This window comes from Lichenostomus cassidix, chromosome 28 (assembly GCF_008360975.1).
Source record: "Lichenostomus cassidix isolate B80296 chromosome 28, HeHo_3.0, whole genome shotgun sequence".
NCBI classification, from domain to species: domain Eukaryota; kingdom Metazoa; phylum Chordata; class Aves; order Passeriformes; family Meliphagidae; genus Lichenostomus; species Lichenostomus cassidix.
Genome location: NC_139508.1, coordinates 5193194 through 5214372, shown reverse-complemented (window position 1 = coordinate 5214372; position 21179 = coordinate 5193194). Strand labels below are relative to the sequence as shown.

General features: G+C 55.5%; 1 protein-coding gene across 10 annotated transcripts in view; it reads right to left on the bottom strand.

The window, feature by feature from the left end:
- Positions 1 to 21179, bottom strand: part of TCF3 (transcription factor 3) — an 84514-nt gene that overhangs the window by 20681 nt on the left and 42654 nt on the right. For 7 of the 10 annotated variants that reach the window (XM_085040247.1, XM_085040251.1, XM_085040249.1 and 4 more), the window contains 5 exons: positions 19800 to 19873; positions 18610 to 18706; positions 9260 to 9327; positions 6066 to 6195; positions 4400 to 4449 (listed from right to left, as the gene is read on the bottom strand). In XM_085040247.1, the coding sequence (XP_084896373.1) occupies positions 4400 to 4449; positions 6066 to 6195; positions 9260 to 9327; positions 18610 to 18706; positions 19800 to 19873 (419 nt within the window). The remainder of the gene's footprint in view (positions 1 to 4399; positions 4450 to 6065; positions 6196 to 9259; positions 9328 to 18609; positions 18707 to 19799; positions 19874 to 21179) is intronic. The other 3 variants (XM_085040248.1, XM_085040257.1, XM_085040256.1) reach the window with 1 other exon arrangement.

Below are 21179 nucleotides of genomic sequence, written 5' to 3'. Positions count from 1 at the left end.
GATTCATTCTGAAACCGATAATAATTTTTTTTAAAATCCAGCCGAAAGCAGAGGTGGGGCAGGGGCTGGGCTCTGCCTGGCACACACAGTTCTCTTTGGGAAGGAAACTTGCCTGAGTTTCTTTTTCCCCGCAGCCAGCTGTTCCCTTCCAGCCCTGGTCCTCACCAGCAAAAAGGGGCAAAATTAGTGGTGGGGAATAAAAAACAATCAGAGAAGCTTTAAGGTTGGAAAAAAACTTTAAGATCAAGTCCAACCATCAAAGCAGCACCACCACCATGGTCACCACTAACCCACGTCCTCAAGTGCCACCTCCACACATTTTTTTAACAATTCCAGGATGGTGACTCCACCATGGCCCTGGGCAGTCTGTGCCAGGCTTCTTTTTGTTAAAACAACCAACCCCAAAGCCCCCCAAAAAATCCAACACGGGACAAGAAAGCTGGGGAAGGGGCTGGAGCCCCATGAGCAGCTGAGGGAGCTGGGAAAGGAGCTCAGGCTGGGGAAAAGGAGGCTCAGGGAGACCTTGTGGCTCTGCACAGCTCCCTGACAGGAGGGGACAGCCGGGGAGGGGGTCAGGCTCTGCTCCCAGGGAACGAGGGACAGGACCAGAGGAAACAGCCTCAAGCTGTGCTAGGGGAGGCTTAGGTTGGAGTTTAGGGAAAACTTCAATGAAAGTGTGGTCAGGCATTGCAACAGACTGCCCAGGGCAGTGGTGGAGTCACCATCCCTAGAAGTGCTCAAACAATGTGTGAATGTGGTACCTGGGGACATGGGTCAGTGGTGACTTGGCAGTGCTGGGGAACAGCTGGACTCTATGACCACCTTAGAGGGCTTTTCCAACCTTAATGATTCTGTGATTCTACAGGGAACTTGTGAAATATAGACAAAAAAAGAGAATTGCAGAGAGGGGGAAGGGCAAATCCTGACAGACACCAGCAGCTGCCCTTTGTCCCTCACTCAAAAAAGAGAATTGCAAGCCCTTGTCCCCGGGATGCTGCCGGGTGCCATGGGCAGAGGGAGCCGCGTGGGGCGGGGGGGGCTGGGGGAGGCAGCGGAGAACAGGAATCCAGCAAATTGACTTTTCCTATAATTTGATTAAATAGCGGGAGCCAGGACAGGGAATGGAGCGCAGCACGTCTGAGAGCCCTGCGCCATCTGGCAGGGGCTGGCTCGGGGCCAGGCGCCCGGCAGCTGCACCAACAGCCAAGCCAGGAACCCACCGAGAAAACAAGGGGGATAAAATCGCAGGGATGGAAGGACCAGGGGTGCAGAGCAGGGTGGAGGCAGAGCAAGGGGGAGTTCACCCTGCTGTGTATCCACCCTGCTCCACCCCCCCCGGAACATCTCCTGCTGGATCCCGGGGGGACAACTTTCACCACAATCCTGGCCCTGCCCCCTGCAAATTTTTACTCTTGCTGCCCAGCACAGGGGAGGCAGTGAAAAGCCAACTGCATCCCTCCCTGCACGGGCACGGCAGCGGGGCCGGGGCCGAGCCAGGCGCTGCAGGAAGCTGTAAATCAGGGCCAGGGCTGTTCCCCAGCCCATGGCCCCAGCCCTCGCGCCGGCAGCCTCGGGGACCTCCAGGTGAGGTCATTTCCTCCGGTTAAAATTTGCCAGCGCGGCGAGAGCGGCTCGAAAAGCCCCAGTGCTGGGATTTGCAGTGCTTTGTGGTCTTGGGTTGTTTTCCCCTCCCTGTTTTGCTTGCTTAAATGCAGGAGCTGGGGTGGGACTTTGGGCAGACTGAGGCTAAACAGAGCAATGACCAGACTGGGAATGCACAGCCTGAAACAGCTCCCAGGCACTGAACTCACTGTGGGCAACAAAATCTTGCAGGAGCCAACTTGCATAAAATCCCTCCTTGGGTTCCTCTGGCACCGCAGCCGATGTGCAGCCACATCCAGCCCTGGATCCTGTGCCTGGACACAGCAGCCCTGGCCAGGAGCTCCAGAGCTGCAGGGAGGCTCCAAGGGGCTCTGTGCCCCAAGGGCAGCCCCAGCCTAGCACCTACTGCATAGGATCATGGAATGGTTTGGGTTCAGGGGGACCTTCAAGCTCATCCAGTGCCACCTCGTGCCAAGGGCAGGGACACCTTCCACTAGCCCAGATTGCTCCAAGCCCTGTCCAGCCTGGCCTTGGACACTGCCAGGGATCCAGGGGCAGCCACAGCTGCTCTGGGCAACCTGTGCCAGAGCATCACCTCCCTCACAGGGAACAATTCCTTCCCAGTATCCCATCTCTCCCTGCCCTCTGGCAGTGGGAAGCCATTCCCTGTGTCCTGTCCCTCCATCCCTTGTCCCCAGTCCCTCTCCAGCTCTCCTGGAGCCCCTTTAGGCCCGGGCAGGGGCTCTGAGGTCTCTCTGGATCCTTCTCTTCTCCAGATGAACACCCCCAGCTCTCCCAGCCTGGCCCCAGAGCAGAGGGGCTCCAGCCCTTGGGGCATCTCTGTGGCCTCCTCTGGACACAAGCACTGAGCTCAAAAGCCCTGGGCTGCCAGCACAGCTACTTCTGTGCCTGGCCCTGCCTGGCATCACTCCTCACACCCCCTGAACTCCCTCATGCTGTTGGTGTCTCTTGGTGCTTTTGGCACCACTCCCTGTTCACCCACCCACCCTCAACTCCTGCAGCCACTGACCTCGGCGAGTTTTCAAAGCAGCTCGGGAATTACAGATTAAAGCACTTCATTTTAATAAGATGCTGATTAACCTATTTATTTTGCACAGGGTCCAGCGATAACATGGGGCGGGCTCCTGCACGGGCGAGTCAGACAAGAAAGAGCCTTTGATCCGCTGCCTTTGAGGCCACTCCTTCTGCTTCACACTTCTCCTGCCGCCTCGGCACTGATCTGTCTCCCCAGGTGTGGAAGTTCAAAAACAAACCAGGAAGCCAGAGCTCCCAGCACAGGGAGTGTGAGGCAGAGAGGCAGCACCAGCCCATGCTCTGAAAATTGGAGCTTTGGCATTGAGGGGCAGCCGAGGAAACAGCCAGGGCAGAGAGGGAGATTGAGGTTGGATGTTGGGGAAAAATTCCTCCCTGTGAGGGTGGTGAGGCCCTGGCACAGGGTGCCCACAGCAGCTGTGGCTGCCCCTGGATCCCTGGCAGTGCTCAGGGCCAGGCTGGACAGGGCTTGGAGCAGCCTGGGATAGTGGAAGGTGTCCCTGCCCATGGCAGGGGGTGGCACTGGATGAACTTTAACGTCCCTTCCAAGCCAAACCATTCCATGATGCTATGAAAGGCTGGCACGCAGGTGTCACTCAGACACAGTGAAGGGGCTGAGCTTTGGCAAGTGCCAAGCAGCTCTTCCTGTGGGAATCAGGGCCTCCAGGGCGCTGCCAGCAGGACGGGCCAAGCCCCAGCACTTTGAAATCCGAGGCCAATAAAGGCCATTTGTCGGGGGCAATGTTTTCCCCACATGTCGACTGGGGTTTAAAGCTCCAAATTTCACACAGAAACTCCAGGCAGCGACCCGGATTCTGCCTGGAACATGTTTTCCCTGTTAAAACACAGATTCCTGGAGCAACTGGAGCTGGTTTCTGCCTCGTGTGGATCCACATGGACCCTCAGATCTGTGAGCCCAACCTGACAAGGCCTCAGTGCCCTCCTCTCCCTCCATCCTCCAAAATCAGCACCTTGGGGTTCGATTCCAAAGGCAGAGCCTGTGGGGGAGGTCATAGCTCTGCACGAGCAGTCAGGGAATGCCACAGCTCAGGATTTCCCTCATGGATGGGGGTGTTCCCTGGGGAATGGGGGAGCGTCACAGCAGCTTTGGCACGGAGTGAGGGCACATCTCCACCACAGCCCCAGTCTGGGGACAGAGCCTGGGGACAGAGCCTGATGGGACAGAGCCGTCCTGACCCCCTCCAAGCACGCAAACATTCCAGCCAGGAATGCAGCCTCAGCCGCCAGACAGCTCCCGTGTTCCTGCAGGAACCCCGCAGCCCGCTCCAATTAGCTTTCCTGGAGATCCCATTACTTCCAGCCACAAAGACATTGTTCAGTTTATTCCCCTGGAACAGCCGCGGGAGCAGGGATAGCGTATTCCTACAGGCTGCTCAGCTTTCCTATAAAGCAGCGCACACCTGGAGCTGGCTCAGCTGCCTGCCCTCAGCGCAACTGCGCTGCTTTCCCTTCTGGAGTGAAACCCGAGCCCCGCCGGTGTCACCTTTCACTCGCGACATCACCAACACCCAGCAGAGCTGCGGGCAGGAGGCTCCGGGCTCCTTCCCCACGGAGCTCTCCCATCGCTTCCCCATTCTCCTACATGGGAAAGCCCTTCCCCATCCTGCAAAAATCCCACCCCTCGATGGTTGGGGGTGCAGGCCTCCCCCCGGCAGCTCTGTGGGAGGGGGAGCAGGGATAATTCCCAGGGGATGGGGAATGGGAACATGCTGCTGCCACTTACCGAGGAGGGGAGTCCAGGAGGCACCTTCCGAACCTTTTTGGGCTGTCCATCTGCGTTAGGGAAGACAAGAGAGGATCTGAGTTTTCAGCTGGTTAGTGGGAGGGGAAAGAAGCTACAGCAAAAGTCCCCAGGGTTGGAAGCCGCAGGTACAGATAGGGCTGAAATCCCAAATGTCCCGTGGCCAAGGAAGCATCAACAGTGAAAACGTCCAAGGATGAGCCTCTCTGAATCTCTGCACCCTTTGGGGACAGGTTTCACCCCCAGACAGAGATCCCAGGGCAGCAAGGGCTCATTGAGAGAGACTGAGCCCACAAACATAATAACATTTAATGTTATAACCCCTCATTGGGGTTTTTATTGGAAACACTTTAACTTGAAGTGGGTTTGCGGAGAGAGGATGCAGAAAGGGAACCCATGCCGGGCTGGGCTCTATTTTCATTTGCTCTCTACACAGGGATATACTTGGGAAAGCTTCACTGCTGCAGGAGGCAGGGGTGTGCTTCCCAGGGACAGACCCCAGCCCATCCCTCCAGGGAAGGGGTACACAGCATCCTGGGGAAAGGGGACAATTCAGGGAGCTGGTGGGGAAACATCCAGGAGTGGCTTAAGGGGAAGAACTGGCTAAATTAAAAAAAAAAAAAATCTATTTTTCATAATTACTATTTTTAACATTATTTTTATTCTTTTCCACAATTATTTTTATTATTTTTCATCATTATTTTCTATTGTTTTTCAAAATTAAGGCAAGCCCTGGCAGCGGTGCAGGGTGCTAACACAGCAACCTGCCAAGCCAGGGACTCTGATGTACCTCCAGAGCAGAAATTATCCCACAGAATACTAAAGAATCGTCTTCCAGGCTGAAGTGGCAGCGCTAGAGTAGGTGCCTTTGTCTGAAAAGCACTGAAAAATGCACCCCTCACTGGGTCACTTCTGGTTTCGTTTGTTGGGGAAAGCCAGAAATAGCAGCAGGAAAGTGGCTCTGGAGGGTACAGGGGGAACTGTGACAAGAAACACAAGTTCTGGTGAACTGGGGCTTGCCTTCCCTCCAGAGCTCAACTCACACCTGACCCCAGCCTTTGGTAAAAGCTTATTTCCAGGTAGATCCAGACATGGGCAAATCCTGCTTGGGAACACTGGAGCAGGCAGGGAGAGCTCCTGGAGCAAACATTCCCTGTGTCCCAGGGCACAGAGCCCTCCTGCTGCCTCCTGACGCCCTGCTCCTGCCAGTCCTGCCTGCTGCAGCTCCAGGAGGGCCACAACCCGCAGAAACAGCCTCTGAGGCAGCCTAAGGCTTTCCAGGAAGGATGAGGGATGTGCAGTGTGGGTGGAGGAGTTTTTAGAAGAACCTCATGCCATTTGCTGCTTTCAGCTAATCTGGCATTTTTCAGAAAGAGGGACATTGACCCTGACCCTGAGCACCCCTGTTCTGAAGTTAGGTATCTCTATATGTAGATAAGAGATATTTATATGCATTCCCTCCTTAAAAAAGAACAAATGCCAAATCCACGTCAGGTACACACATGGCAACATCAGCCCCTCATTCCCAACACCACTGTCCTAATTCCCAGCGTCAATTGCTCATTCCCAAAGGCAGATCTGACGAGGGCACCTGGCCAGGTGACAGTCCTGTAGCGTGGTGGCACCCGGGGGACACGCAGTCACTTACCTATGCTGCTCTCAGCACCTCTCCTGCGAGGATTGTTGGGGTAAGAAAAATACTGAGACCCCCCTTTGCCCCCAGTGGGGGAAAGTGTGCTGGGGCTGGCGATTCCCATCTCGCTGGGCAGGAAACCAGGCTGCAAACAAGGAGAGAGAAAAGCCCTTCCATGGAATTACGCTGGAAAATGACTCTCTGGGAGAGAACAGAGCTGCTTTGAGCCACCTTCACACCAATTCAGCTGAGGGGAAAAATAAACATGAGCCAAGGGGCCGGGAGGGAAAGCAAATCTGTAAATATGGGGGTGGAGGTGGGGGAATAGGTGTGGAGGAACAAAAGGGGCTTTCAACTTGTGCTTTCCTGCTGGACCCCAGCAAGGAACCTCTGCAAACCAAGGATAAAAACAGCAGGTGCCACGGTGGGGGACATGGTGGTCCCATGGTCACCTCACAGGTGCCACGGCAGGACCATCACGGTCCCATGCTCACCTGGATGTCTAGGAGGGCAGGATGAGCCCCATGTCACCAGCCCATGTCATGGCTAGTGCCCCAGAACGGTGCTGCCACTGCTCAGGGTGGTTTTCTCCTGAGTTTTATCAGGGAAAAGCCAAATCCCTCTTTCTAAAGCCAGGAAACTCCTCCCTCGTGTTTATCCCAGCTGACCTTGGGCACGCTGGGAAGCAGTGCGGAGCTGGGGGAGCTGGAGCTCAGGGTGCTCCCTCCTGGGACAGAGCCTCTCCTCCAGCACTGCCCCTCTCACCTCAGCAGGAAGTTCAAAGTATTTACATGGAATTGCACAGGGCTGGCAAAGGGCCCTGAAGTCCCAAAAGCTCAGCTTTGACCCATCTTCCGAGGGCAACACATGGAAATAAAGAAGGATTTCAGGCTTTTGAGAAACTGGAAAGAGAAACCTTTGCTTTCAAACTCCGTCTCCTCCAGAAAGGGGTCAGAGAGGGAAAGAGGAGCTTGTGTGTTCACAGCTGGTGACATTCCTGCAATCTGTTCCACTGCTCAGGTTTCCTTCGCTCCGGACCCACTCTGTGAGCAGCCAAGGAAAGCACCCGGAGGGATCCTGGGAGTTGCTGCCCTGCTCCTCCTGCAGGTGGGAGAGGCACTGGGATTTTGAGGCAATTTCCCAGAAAAAGGGGTTTTCTTCCTATTTCCTCTCCCTGGGGATGCCTCAGGACATGGTTCAGGATTGAACAACGGGGAAACCGTAGCTCTGCCCCGTTTTTAGGCAGAACCTGCTCCCCATCCAGGGCATCTGCACCAGACAATTTTTTGTCTTTTCAAAAACAAGCAAAAAAAGGTCAACCCCCCTCACTGCCCCAAACTGGAGCCAGAAGCAACAACTGCTCTGGGGGCCACAGCAGCTCCATTGGCCTCCCCCTGCCCCACACAAGGGGGTTTTGTCTCCTCTCCACATCAAGTGGGATTTGCCACCCGATCCCCAGCCCTGTGCCTGCCTCTCCCGGGGCCTCTCCCGGCCATTTGACCCCCCATTTCTGTTACCTTATATTCCCCCTCCTCCATGAAAGCCCAGCAAAACCATCACATCCAAAAGCAACACTTGGCACCAGGCCCAGTTTTGTTTGAGCAGCTTCAGTGGTAAATGAAATCCACTCTGGCACAGCCAGCACAGCTGCTCCAGCAAAGGAAACATCCTCACTTCAGAGAGGAGGAAATTATGACAAATTTGTGTAAAATTAAAACATGTAATATGTGTGTGTGTACAGGGATAAAATAAAAGCTGTCCGGCCAAAAGCTCCTCCTTGGCTCCAATGCTGGGACTGTTATCCCAGGGCCACGCCGGGCACTGAAGGGGCACTTGGAGCCACACATCAAAGGGAGGTGCTTGCTCCTTCCCAAAAAGCTATTTCTGGATGCTGGTGGCAGCAGGGAAGGTTATCTCAGGGCTGCTCAACCGTGTTCCCAGGCTCGGATTGACGCCTGTGGTATTCTCCACAGGAAGCAAAGTTGTTCACCCAGCACAGCCCTGGTTCTCCTGTGCAGTTCATGTGGGGTGACCCAACAGGGCAGGGCTGTGGCTGTGAGAGGCAGCTCTGGTGTGCTGGGTCCCTCCTGGATTATGGAGATCATGAAATCTCAGAAGGGTTAGAGCTGGAAGGGACCTTAAAATTCATCCTTTCCCACCTCCTGCTATGGGCAGGAACACCTTCCACTATCCCAGGATGCTCCAAGCCCCAGTGTCCAACCTGGCCTTGGACACTGCCAGGGATCCAGGGGCAGCCACAGCTGCTGTGGGCACCCTGTGCCAGGGCCTCCCCACCCTCACAGCCAACAACTCCTTCCCAATATCCCATCTATCCCTGCCCTCTGGCAGTGGAAAGCCATTCCCCCTTATCCTGTCCCTCCATCCCTTGTCCCCAGTCCCTCCCCAGCTCTCCTGGAGCCCCTTTAGGCACTGGCAGGGGCTCTGAGGTCTCCCTGGATCCTTCTCTTCTCCAGATGAACACCCCCAGCTCTCCCAGCCTGGCTCCAGAGCAGAGGGGCTCCAACCCTTGGAGCATCTCCGTGTTCTCCTCTGGATTGGCTGCGGCAGCTCCATGTCCTGATGCTGAGCCCAGAGCTGGACACAGAACTGCTGCAGGTCCCACATCAACAGCCCCACCATAAAACCAAAGCTCTGCCTGACAGTCGCTCCAGTGATGCTGCAGCAGCACAGAAACCTCACAGACCCCCCAATCCCTGAGCTGGGACACAGGCAACGGCCAGGGAACTGGGAGATGCCTTTGGGGAGGGAGAGGGAAAGCCCAGGGCACACAGTGGAGGGGGCAGGAGCCTCCTGGAATGCTTTGCTGCCCACAGCCAGCCTGGCACAGGGGAAGGTATTGCTTGGATTCAACTGCCTGGAAGTCCCCAGCAGGGCAGCGTGGCTGGGTCATGGCTGATCAAATACAAACCAGGAGTAACAATAACAAAACAAGTGAGCCTGAAGAAGTTTGGGAAAGAAGCGAGAGGCTGCTACAACCAACATTTTCTAACCTCTGACAACTCTTCTGAGCCAGCCACACACACCACTATGAATCCTGACACTTTGCAGAGGTTTTGGAGCTGAGCAGAGGCCTCCCAGGACCCTGAGCACGGAGGTGAGATGCAAATCCAGGCTGGTTTTCATTCCCAGACTCGCGCTCTCAGGAGCCAATAAATGAAGCAGAAAATCTCACTGCATTTTATCATTACCTGGTTTAGTCCTGGCATCCCTGTGTCTCTTCCAAACGTGGAGTATGAGGCTCTTTCACTGCTCTTCCCTGCAGAGGAGAAGAGAAAGACAAGATTTGGGCTAAGAGGGAAGGTTTCTTTGCCCCCAGGCACCCGGATCCTACCCAGGGACAAATCCTGCTCCTGTGAGACAGTTCCCTCTGCTCTCCATGCAGTGACAGCCCTGAAAAGCTCATTCTCAAACAGGAGCTGCTTTAAGTTCAGGGAGAGCAGGTCCATAAACACCAACAGCCCAGAGCTGCAGTGGTGCAGGGAAGTGCTTGTGGCCATGGAAACTGGCAGGGTCAGCTCGAGCCAAGAGCTCCCTGCAGACACCACAGAGCCAGCTGGGCTTGGCAGAGGCAGGGCTGGAGCAGACCAAAGGCCAGCACGAGTGACCAGACTGCGGGTGTGCTTTCCAGACAACAGGAAATCCAATCCCAGAGCACGAGAGCTGAGCTCCTGCTCCACACAGGGCACCTTCTCCCCATCTCCTGGGGGAGATTCGACTTCCCAAAACCCAGGGGTTCCTCACAGATGGAGCATTGCTGCAAAGTGGGATCTGTGTGGGAACAGCCCTGTGCCAGCAGTGCCCATGTGCCCCTGTGAACTTTATAGAATCCCAGACTGGTTTGGGTTGGAAGAGACCTTAAAGCTCATCCAGTGCCACTCCTACCTAGGCAGGGACATCTTCCACTATCCCAGGTTGCTCCAAGCCCTGTCCAACCTGGCCTTGGGCACTTCCACCTTCTCTGGGCACCCTGTGCCAGGGCCTCACCACCCTCACAAGGAGGAATATCTTCCCAATATCCCATCTAACCCTGCCCTCTGGCAGTGGGAAGTCATTCCCCCTTGTCCTAGCACTCAGCATCATGAAGGCTTCTCTCAAACCCACCTCACCCTGCACACATGCAACTGAAAATAAAGTTTTCAAGGACCAAAAAAAAGAACCCCAGACTCCTGCTGGGATGGTCCCATTCTGAAATGTCCTGGTACTCTCCTGCCATATGGTCACTACCCTGGGCACAGTGTGGCCCCAGACAGCAGCACCCAGACGTGCCAGGGCAGTGAAGGACACAAGGCTGGGAGGCAGGGAATGGTCCTGTGCTGGGCTTAGGGGGCAGCTGGAAGCACAACAGTGTCCTTTGGGATCCTCTCTGTCCCCCCAAAGCAAAACCAGACACTCTTCTAGTGGGGAATAGGCACTCCACCAGCCCCCAACCCCAAACCCTTCCCGAAAAGGGGATCACAGATCACATCCTGCCTCCGGTCTGGCTTAGTGAGCAAAATTGGGAGGGGCGGGATTTTGCCAATCTGCTTAGCCTAAAGCCAGCCCTGAGGCCACTAAGATGCAGGTTAATGCACTGGGGCAACACTGGGGCTGGCAGGACCCTCCCCACATCACTAAGAGGTTTTGGGGAGAGGATGAAGAGGGGAGGGGGAGCAAAATGCCTCAAACCAGCACCCCTGAAGCACAGGGCCAAGAGATCAGAGAATCCCAGAGTGGTTTGGGTTGGGAGGGACCTCAAAACCCATCCAGTGCCACCCCCTGCCATGGGCAGGGACACCTTCCACTAGCCCAGGATGCTCCAAGCTCTGTCCAGCCTGGCCTTGGACACTGCCAGGGATCCAGGGGCAGCCACAGCTGCTCTGGGCACCCTGTGCCAGATGGGAAGAGAGAGGAGGCTGCTCATTTTGCAACCTTACCATGGAGGCCTTGAACTCAACCCAAAAATTTTAGAGTGGATTCCCCCACCACAACCCCCAGACCCCCATTCCTGATGGGAAGGTCCTGGCACGGCACAGCCTCCCCCTCCCTCACCTCCAGTGACAGCCGGAGGCTCTGGCCACTGCTGCCATTTCCTTTCAGAGGCTTAAACGTTAAGTAAACAAAGGTCAAAATGTCAGAGGATGGATCTCCTAAATGACCTAATTTCTAAAAGAGCTTAAGAGCTCGATCCGCCGCAGCGCCGGCCATGGGCACAAAGGACTCAGCATGTTGTGGCATCAGGCAGGTCCTGATTACTCCTAAAGCAGAGGAAAAGCAGGGTAATGCCATGGGGGTTTGGCTGCACACTGCTGCTTCCACGTTTGGCTGGAGTGGGGAATCATGGAATGGTTTGGGTTGGAAGGGACCTTAAAGCTCATCTTGTTCCAGTCCCTGCCATGGACAGGGACACCTTCCACCATCCCAGTTTGCTCCAAACCTCATCCAGCAGCCTCTGCCATCACCAGAGAACTTGGGCTGAACCAAGGGGCTTCACAATGCATGTGAAGTTCAACAGGACAAGTGTTGGATCCTGCCCTGGGACAGGGCAGCCCTGGATGCAGGGACAGGCTGGGGAAGGAGCAGCTGGAGAGCAGCACCGTGGGAAAGGATCTGGGGGTCCTGGTTGGTGGCAGGTTGGATCTGAGTCCCCATTGGGTCCTGGAAGCCCAAAGGGCCACTGTGTCCTGGGGGCACCAGGTCAGGGAGGGATTTTCCTGCTCTGCTCTGCACTGGGGCAACCTCAGCTTGAGAGCTGGGGGCACTTTGGGCACCACAAGATCAGAAGGATCTAAAGCTGTTGGAGAGTGTCCAAGGGAGGGACACAGAGCTGGGGAAGGGTCTGAGGAGTGGCTGAGGGCACTTGGCTTGTTCAGCTGGAGCAGAGGAGACTGAGGGGAGACTCCTCGGGGGCTGCAGCTCCTCCCGAGGGGAGCCGGAGGGGCAGGGGCTGAGCTCTGCTCTGGGACAGGAGCCCAGGGAATGGCTGGAGCTGGGTCAGGCTTGGGATGATCTCAGGGAAAGGTTCTTCCCCCAGGGGCTACTGGGGCACTGCCCAGGCTCCCCAGGGAATGGTCCCTGCCCCAAGGCTGCCAGAGCTCCAGGAGTGTTTGGACAATGCTGCCAGGGATGCCCAGGGTGGGATTGTTGGGGTGTCTGTGCAGGGTCTGGGCTTGGACTGATGATCCCTCTGGGTCCTTTCCAGCTCAGGATATTATGGGATTTTATGAACCCAGTGCCAGCTCTGCACTGCTCCAAACCCACAACCTTTTCTGGACATTCTCTCATCCCTCACTTGGCAGCAGCATCTGCTGTACCCTTGGCTCTGCGGATGCCCCATGGGATGAGCGCCATTGGGAAAGGGAAAGCAGCCCCTAGGCAGTCCCAGCTCCTGTGCCCTTCATCATCACACAAAAAGGGGAAAAAGCGGCAAAATACTCAGCAGGAGAAATTTTACATTTAATTGTCTGTGAAAACAAGACAGAAGAAAGAATGGCAAACTATTCTGGATTGGAATGTACCTAAGCCTGCTGAAATTTGAAGGGTGCAGAAGCTGGGCAGGGAAAGGCTGAACTCGCTGGCAGGAGCTATTTCTATGGGCAGGGAGATGGCACAGGTGGCAAACCTGGACCCACCCCGTCCCATGTTGGCAGCCACAGCCCAGGACACCAACCAGGAAAGGTGGCAAAGCCCCAGGAAGGAGCCAAGGACCAGGATGGAGACAAGTCCCAGCAACCTGGGTAAAAAACAGCAGGAATCTCCCCAGACTCCATCTTGCTCCCAACAGAATTGCTGAAATCCTGCAGGCAGGTTGTTAGGGGATCTTGTGGGAGGAGGATGAGAAGACAGTGGGAATAAACCCCTGGAAGAGGAAAGGGGTTTCCTTTGGGAGGGAGGTGAAGCACAGTGGGGCACCTCGAGTCAGTGCAGCCATCACAGGCTGGGACCATTGAGCATTTCCAGCTCTTTGTGGCATCTCCTTCTTGCCTTTGCCCCTGCCAGCTCCTTCCCCTGCCCCTCACCTGGCTAAGGAGCCATTTCCCAGCCTCTCTCCTCTCCCAGCATGTTCCCTCTTGCACGATCCAGCTGTGTGGGGCTCTGGGAAGCCTCCCCCAGGCCCTGCCTTCACCCAGGGCTTTTCTAGAGAAACCCTCCACGCTGTTTGTGCAACACCCCCAAAGGCACATCTGCTCCTCAGCATGGAGACAAAATGGAAAAATAAAAACTGCTCTCCCCAAAGGTTCCCACCAGCTCTGGCAGTGTCAGGGATTGGCACCCTGGATCATGGCAGCACTTCACCTCCACTGGAGCAAACTGCTTTTAAATGAACTCATGGGTTTGCCATTTCTCTCAGAGACCACAGAATCATGGAACAGCAAGAATTGGAAGGGATCCACAAGGATCACTGAAGTCCAGTTTCTGGCCCTGGTCTTGACAGCCCAAGGAAAGGTATTTAAATGCTGCCTACAAGTTTTTCCAGCACCCCCTGGCAAAACCAGTGCCCCCAGATCACCCTAGCCCCACCACAGCCACCACCCACCATGCACCTCCTCTAGCCCCACACTGCTAATTCCATTAGAATTCCATTAGAATTCCAGCCTGGGGGAAAAGGGGAGGCAAAACACAGCCAGGGATTAAAAACGAGGAGGAAAAAAGAAGTTAAAAAACCAGGAGCAGCAGCAACCCCCCCGATTAAACCCATTGTCCAGGAAGACACCAATCCACAGGCCCTGACAATACCCACCCTGTTAGGAACACTGCTCTGAAAGGCAGCTAATTACTAGAAATAATTACTAGAAAGAAATCTGTTATGGCTTATCAGTTTCCTCGCTGTTTAACCACCCCCTCCACGCCTGTCCCTGCTGAAGATGAATGGGAAATTGTGAAACTGGTGACTTCAAACAGACAGAAAAGCTCTCTTCACTCTCCTCACCCTCCTCATCCTCTGGGATGAGCCAGTTTGTCACTGTGCTGTGTCCTGGCACCACCCCGGGACAGCCAGGGACGCTCCTGTCACCTCTCCCCACCCCAGCCTGGGAAGCTCAGAACTCCCCAGGATGTTCCTTGTCCTCTGGGAGCAGCACCAAGGGCTCAGACCTGGAAAACTTGGAGGGAGCAATGGAGGGCTGAGACATTGGTTCTGCACCTGCTCACCAGGTTCAGAGATCCCCACCCGGCAGCCTGAGATGCTTCTCATTGAAAGCACTGATGGTGCTTCCATTCAGGGATTTAGAATCATGGGACCCTGGAATACCCTGAGCTGGAAAGGACCCACAGGGATCATCAGTCCAAGCCCAGACCCTGCACAGACACCACAACAATCCCACCCTGTGCATCCCTGGCAGCATTGTCCAAACACTCCTGAAGCTCTGGCAGCCTTGGGGCAGGGACCATTCCCTGGGGAGCCTGGGCAGTGCCCCAGCAGCCTCTGGGGGAAGAGCCTTTCCCTGAGATCATCCCAAGCCTGACCCAGCTCCAGCCATTCCCTGGCTCCTGTCCCTGTCCCAGAGCACAGCTCAGCCCCTGTCCCTCCGGCTCCCCTCGGGAGGAGCTGCAGCCCCCGAGGAGTCTCCCCTAAGTCTCCTCTGCTCCAGCTGAACAAGCCAAGTGCCCTCAGCCACTCCTCAGACCCTTCTCCAGCTCTGTGTCCCTCCTTTGGACACTCTAATTTGTTTTCTTATTCTTTTGACAAATTGAGGTTATTCCATCCAGTGCAAAACAGAGCTCCCTGCACAGTCAGTCCTGCAGAGAGCTCTGGTTTTCCCCATCAGCTCGTGGAGCTGCAGCTGTGGCAGAGGAAAGTAACTGAAGATTCTCCTCACACCATCCTCTTCAGGAAAGCAGAAGGGGCATCACCTACAGCCCTGGGAGACCAGAGAGGGGGGATTTCATCTCTGGCAGCAGTTCCCACAGGCCCTGTGTCAGTGCAGCCCCTCTGGCTCTGTGCTGAAGGTGCCTCCCAAAGCCAAGCTCTCATTGTGCCAGATGTTCATCCAGAGAACATCCATGAGGCCAAATCCAAGAGCTGAACAGAAATCAGTGCTTTTCCTTTCACACTGGCTTTGGATGAGGTGTGCACCCTCTGATCCACAGGGACATCACCCTGGGACTGGGCTGGACTGGGCTGAGGAGCAGTGACCATCCCTTGGGCTGCCAGAAATGCTGCTCCTGCCCTGGGACTGCTGCAGGGAACAACAGGGATTAAATCAGAGCTTTGTGTTCCCCCAGCTCCACCCCAAGGGCTGAGCAGCCCCTTCCTCACTGCCCCTGGGAGGGGACCCTGGGCAGGGGAGGAGGGCACTGGCTGGGTGACACCAAAGGGCCCAACCAGGACAGGAATAAGAGGCAGGGATGCAGCCTCATGGGGATTTCAGGGATGTGCTGGCAGTGTCCTGCTCCCCCCAAACTCAGACCCATTTTCTTTCTCTCCTGGGCTAGGCAGATCCCTCCAGCCCTGCCTTTTCGAGAGTTTGCTGCTCTGGAGTTTGTGACACCAGCTCCCAGCACAGGACACACCAGGCAGAAATCTGGATGGACACATTCCACTGATCCTTCACCCAAATGGCCACTCCACCCTGAAGCTTCCAAATCTCCCTCCTTGCTTTCTGCTCCTGTCAGATCAGTCAATGGTAACAGGGCTTGTGCAGGAAGGGGAGCACTGGCTGCAGCCAGGATCCCCCTGGGGAGCTCCAGGGCCCCAAAATGCCACCAGCCTGCAGGGATGGGTGAAGTCTCCACCCTGGAAGGGATGTGACCACTGCTGAAAGCTCAGGCTGGCAGGAGCTCCTCAGCCCACCAAAGCCTGGTCAGCGCAGAGCCTCCTTTTCCATGTGGAAAATAGAGCCAAAATATCCCCATTTGCTCCATTTCTCCCACAAGTGCTGCCTGGCCTGCAGTGGCCCTTCACTGGGAAGGTGCTCGCTGTCCCTAAAGCCCATCCTCAGAGGATGGGGGGCTGCAGCCTGGCCCTGGGACATGCAGGCTCCAGGAACAAAACCCAAAGGACAGGAGTGCCAGGAGGAACCAGCACCACCCTGACTGCTCAGAGCCTCAGTGTGGGACACCAGTGCTGACTTTGGGGAGCCCTTTCAGCTCAGCCTCCCTCTCTGCTAGCCAAGCCCACCATTGCCAACGCTGAGCATCCATGCTCCTCCCAAAATGGTTTTTCCAGCAGTTTCTGATCTTCCTTGAAGAAACAGAGGTTGAACGGGAAAGGGATATAAATTGTGACCTTGGAGAAGGCTTAGATGTCTCATGCACCTTTCATCCACCAAGTACCACAACACGTTCATCCTCATCTGCTCCCTCCACCTCCTCAAATTTTAAATTTCCCTGCTTCCACTCAACCACCCCACCAGCATGAACTTCCCAGCCTGAGGGGCACCTTGCTGGCAACCAGGGACTGGCAGCCAAGGGGACACATTTCTAAAACTCTTCTTTCCCTCCCCGTTTGTCACTGCCTTGACAGAAGCATTATTTTATTGTCCTGCCCTCCTCTCTCTCTCCCTTATCCCTTTGCATTTTAACACTCAAAAAGTTTTCAGAAGCAGATTGGAAAACAGGATGAGAAAATTCCACCCCTGCTCTTCCCCGTCCTTCCTTCCCAGCATGAAGGTTTAGATGGGATATTGGGAAGGAATTCCTGGCTGTGTGGTGGGGAAGCGCTGGCACAGGGTGCCCAGAGCAGCTGTGGCTGCCCCTGGATCCCTGGCAGTGTCCAAGGCCAGGTTGGACAGGGCTTAGAGCACTCTGGGATAGTGGGAGGTGTCCCTGCCCATGGCAGGGGGTGGCATTGGATGGGCTTAAAGGTCCCTCCCAACTCAAATCATTCCATGATTCCCTGATTCTACAATGAAAACGGATTTATGTATTTTGGAACCTGCTCCCAGAATTGATGCTTTCTACTTTAACAACATTCAATTTTAGGAACAAAAGGACATGGAAATATGAGGAATCCTTTGCCCCCTGGCTGTTCCCTATTTTGGTGGTGGAGCTCCTGGTGCTCCCTGACCCCCCTGGGGAGACATAGCCCCAAGAGCCTTGGGCCAGAGTGTGGTCACTGTCCTGCTGGCCAGAGGGCCACCTCTCACCCTCAGCTCCAGAGCCACTGGAAATCACCCTGGAGGCTCCACGTGCTGGGGACCGGTTGGGCTCGCAGGGAGCCGCAGTGGCTGCCAAGGAGCAGGAGCCCTGGCTTTGAGAGGGAGCCAAAGGCGTCTTCCCTGCACACATCAAAGGGGAAACCTCCGTGTTCCTCCCCGGGCAGCTCCTTCTCAGCTGGAAGCTCTCAGGGCTGCCTTGGCCCCAGGTGTGGGATGGGCTGGGAGGGGTCCCCCCACGCACAGCTCCCCCAAGCCCTGGTGAGCTGCAGCAGGGCTCCACATCCTACTCAAAAACTTGTCTGTGCTTCACTTCCATCCTCCCGGGCCAGAGAAGGAGAAGGAAGAACCTCCCTTGCGGAGGGATGGGGGGAGCTGCTCAGAAAGGCTCCTTGCCCTGCACAGGACCCCCAAGGGACACCCAAACATCATCCCCAGCAGCACAGGGAGTGAAATGGGGAGCAGAGCTCACAGTGACACTGAGCCAGGCCAGGAGGAGCCAACACATGGCTGCTCCTGTCCCAGCATCACCCTGCTCTGCTCTTCCCCTTTCCTACCAGCTCCACAGGGGGGGATTTTGTGTTGGGGAGATTTTTTACTTCAAATACAATTCCCTCTTGTTACCCCACCCTTCCAAGCATGAGCAAGGCCTGCCCCAGCTCCGCTCCTTCCACACGTGCTAGAGCGTTTAACCACCACTGCGTGGGCAAAGGTGGGGAGGACTGACCCCAATTCCTGACCTAATGCCATTAGAGCTCTCTAAGCTCTCCAGGAGGGATATTTTCTGCTCTTAATCTCTCCTCCCACCCCAGAGCTGGGAGAGGTGACTGGGTGAATGGTCACACGCATCCGGTCACGCAGGATCGCCATCCCCAGCACTCGCCAGTCCCTGAGAGCTCCTCACACGGCTTGGCTGCAGCTGGGGATGGAGGAGCCAGACAAGGTTGCTGGAGCCTTGCAGGAATGGGAAGAGGCCTCTCCAAACCCCACTGCAGCAAAGGGAGCACCCCCAGCTCTCTGGGAAGTGACACAGCCACCAGCCCCTTGCAAGCCACAGTCACTGCGTGGGTCTGCTTGGAAGTGACCATAGTGGGGGTCATCTGGTGCCACCTCCCCACTCAAGCAGGGTCATCCCAAGCCCTTAATAAATCCTTAACAATGAGCATCTCTCCCACCCCTGATTCCCAGCTCCCAGGAGCAGAGTCAGCCCATCCTGGTGGGCACTGATCCCCGCCACTGCCCCCAGGTACTACGGTACAGCAGGGAAAAATAACCACACACACAAACCTGCTGGCACAGCTGGCACTGATGGAACCCTCTGCATTCCACCTCCCTGGACCACAGCTTGGAGAGCACCTGGAGCAGGTCAAGCACGGGGAACAGCAATGCTGTCCCAACGCTCTCCCCAGCACAGGCCAGCCAGTGCCACATGTCCCTTGCCCTGCCAAGCAGCTGAGGGCACTCACCCACGAGTCCAGCGCCCAGGAATGGTGACGAGGAGATGCTGTTGTGGGATGGCAGCTCCCGGTGCTCGCCGTAGTGGGGACCTTCGCCATAGCTCTGCTGGGACAGCACAGGACAGTCACACTGCTGAGCCACATCCCAAGATACAAGGCCCAGCCTCTCCCAGGAAGAGGCAAAGACAATGGCTCCTTGTAAAAAGGGCACGGAGATTATTTTATCTTCATGCCAAGGGAGAGCTGGGCAGTGCAGAGGCCATGGTGTTGGGAGGGGAGATGGCAGGGGGAGACATGGCAGAGGGGAACATGGCAGGAGGGGACATGGCACCATGGTTTGCCCTGTGCTGGCAGCTCTCGGGCAGCTTGGCACCCACCAGGTGAGAGCCAGGCAGCCCTTCCCCAAGGTAGGGGGGTGAAGGGGTGAGGAAAAGGCTGGATGAATATAAATGAATATTTTTAGACATATTTATATAAATATATAAATTATAATATACAAATGAGAGCTGACACCACAGCACTGGCTCCCCCACCGCCTGGAGGGGAGGGAAAGGTGCCATTGCAAAAATGAATCACACAAACCCATTGAAACAAAAATAACACCATTTCCATGGAGTTCATGGTGTTTCTCTCTTCCCATCCTTGCGCCCTGGACATGAGGTGTTGCAGCCTCAACTCCTTCCCTGCAAAACCTTTCCCAAGTTCTCCATCCCCACCAAGGACACTGTAGCCAGACAACGTGGCAGACTGCAGAGGTTCCCTCCTCAGGTTCCCAAAGTCTTGTGGGGTGTGTACCCAGGAAGCTTTGCTTCTCAACCCACTCAGGGATCTCTCAACCCACTCAGATCCCTCAGCCCACCCGTCCGTGTCTCCTCTGGGCACCTGTCCCACCCCCTGAGCCCCCTCTCCCCACACCACCACCAGGTGCAGGGAGGGGAGATGCCTGAGCAGCCATGGGAGCCCTGTGGCTGCTCTCCCAGTGCAGGTCTGGGGGAGGTTTCTGGAGGAGAAACCTCAAGGGGACCTTGAGGCAGCAAAGATGGGGAGATGGGAATGGGGGAAACCCTACAGAGTTCACTGAACCCACGTCCAAAATGGGGCAAGAAAAGCTGTTCCAGGGTTAGACTCAACACTCTGAAAGGCCTGGGAAAGACCCCTTTTGTTTTGGTTGGAGCTTGGTGTTTGCGCTTTGTCCTTACCCTTCCTTGGTCAAACGTGGAGCTGTTTTGATCTCCCGTTCCCCAGGAACCTGATCCCGGTCTTTCATCCAAGCCTACCGAAAAACAGGAAGAACAAAGGTTACTCTTTGCTTTATCAGCAAAGCCTCAAAGGTGTTCTCGTAAAATTAACTCTTCCTTCTACAAACAAAACAATATTTTCATTAATAAACCACTTCCACTTGGCGTGACCGAGCCTCCCCTCTGCCTCCTCACCTTCCCACTCCCGCTGGGAGTTATTCCACAAACTTCAAAGCAAATCCCACCACAGCCTGGAAATGGTTCAAAACATGGGACAGTGGGAAGAGGAGAAACAAGTATTTTAACTCCTTTATTCCAGAGAGCACCCACGAACCTCCTTTCCCCAGAGAGCGATGGTGAAAGGGACTAACTCTGAACCAAAACCACATTGCACTCATTCAGATGCTCCAGTGGGACACAAGTTTTGCCCATGGTGCTGCAAGATCATGGACCAAACTCCATTCAACATTGCACCTGAGCAGAATGAAACAGTGACTGGAGCTGAAATCCTCTGGTGGGAACTTCTGCAAGTCCAACATTACAGAATGACCTATCCAAAGGTCTCTTTAAACCCCCCAAGGTCCCCCACAGGAATGGGGGCCATCAGAGCACGCTCCCAGCCTTCTCAGCTTTAGCCCTCCCAAGAATGTCCTTGGCAAAAAGGGATCCAACCCAACCCGGCAGAGAACCAAGCAGAAGGTTTTGCAATGTTTCTGCATAGGCTGCGGTGGAAATCGGCTCCTTTCATCCCCTGCCAAGTCCACGCAGGCAGCACCTCCTGGGCTGCACGAGGCACCCAGGAGAGTCACAGAATCCTGGAATGGTTTGGGTGGAAAGGGACCTTAAATCTCCTCCTTTCCAACCTCCTGCCATGGGCAGGGACACCTTCCACTAGCCCAGGCTGCTCCAAGCCCTGTCCAGCCTGGCCTTGGACACTGCCAGGGATCCAGGGGCAGCCACAGCTTCTCTGGGCATCCTGTGCCAGGGCCTGCCCACCCTCACAGGGAACAATTCCTTCCCAATATCCCATCTAACTCTGCCCTCTGGCAGTGGGAAGCCATTCCCCCTTGTCCTGTCCCTCCAGCCCCTGGTCCAAAGTCCCTCTCCAGCTCTCCTGGAGCCCCTTCAGTGAGATGGGAATGTCCATCATGACACAAAACTCCTGGGATGTTGCATCAGCAAAGCTCCCACAGTTCCAGTTGATACCACAACCACACGGAAGGAACCTTCCCTGGAAAACAGCCTCGACCTGACTCAGCCACAGGATCACAGCACAGGACTGTGCTGCTTGGTGGGTGAGCAGGGTGAGCAGCAGCTGATGTTCAAAGGGGGTAAATCCAG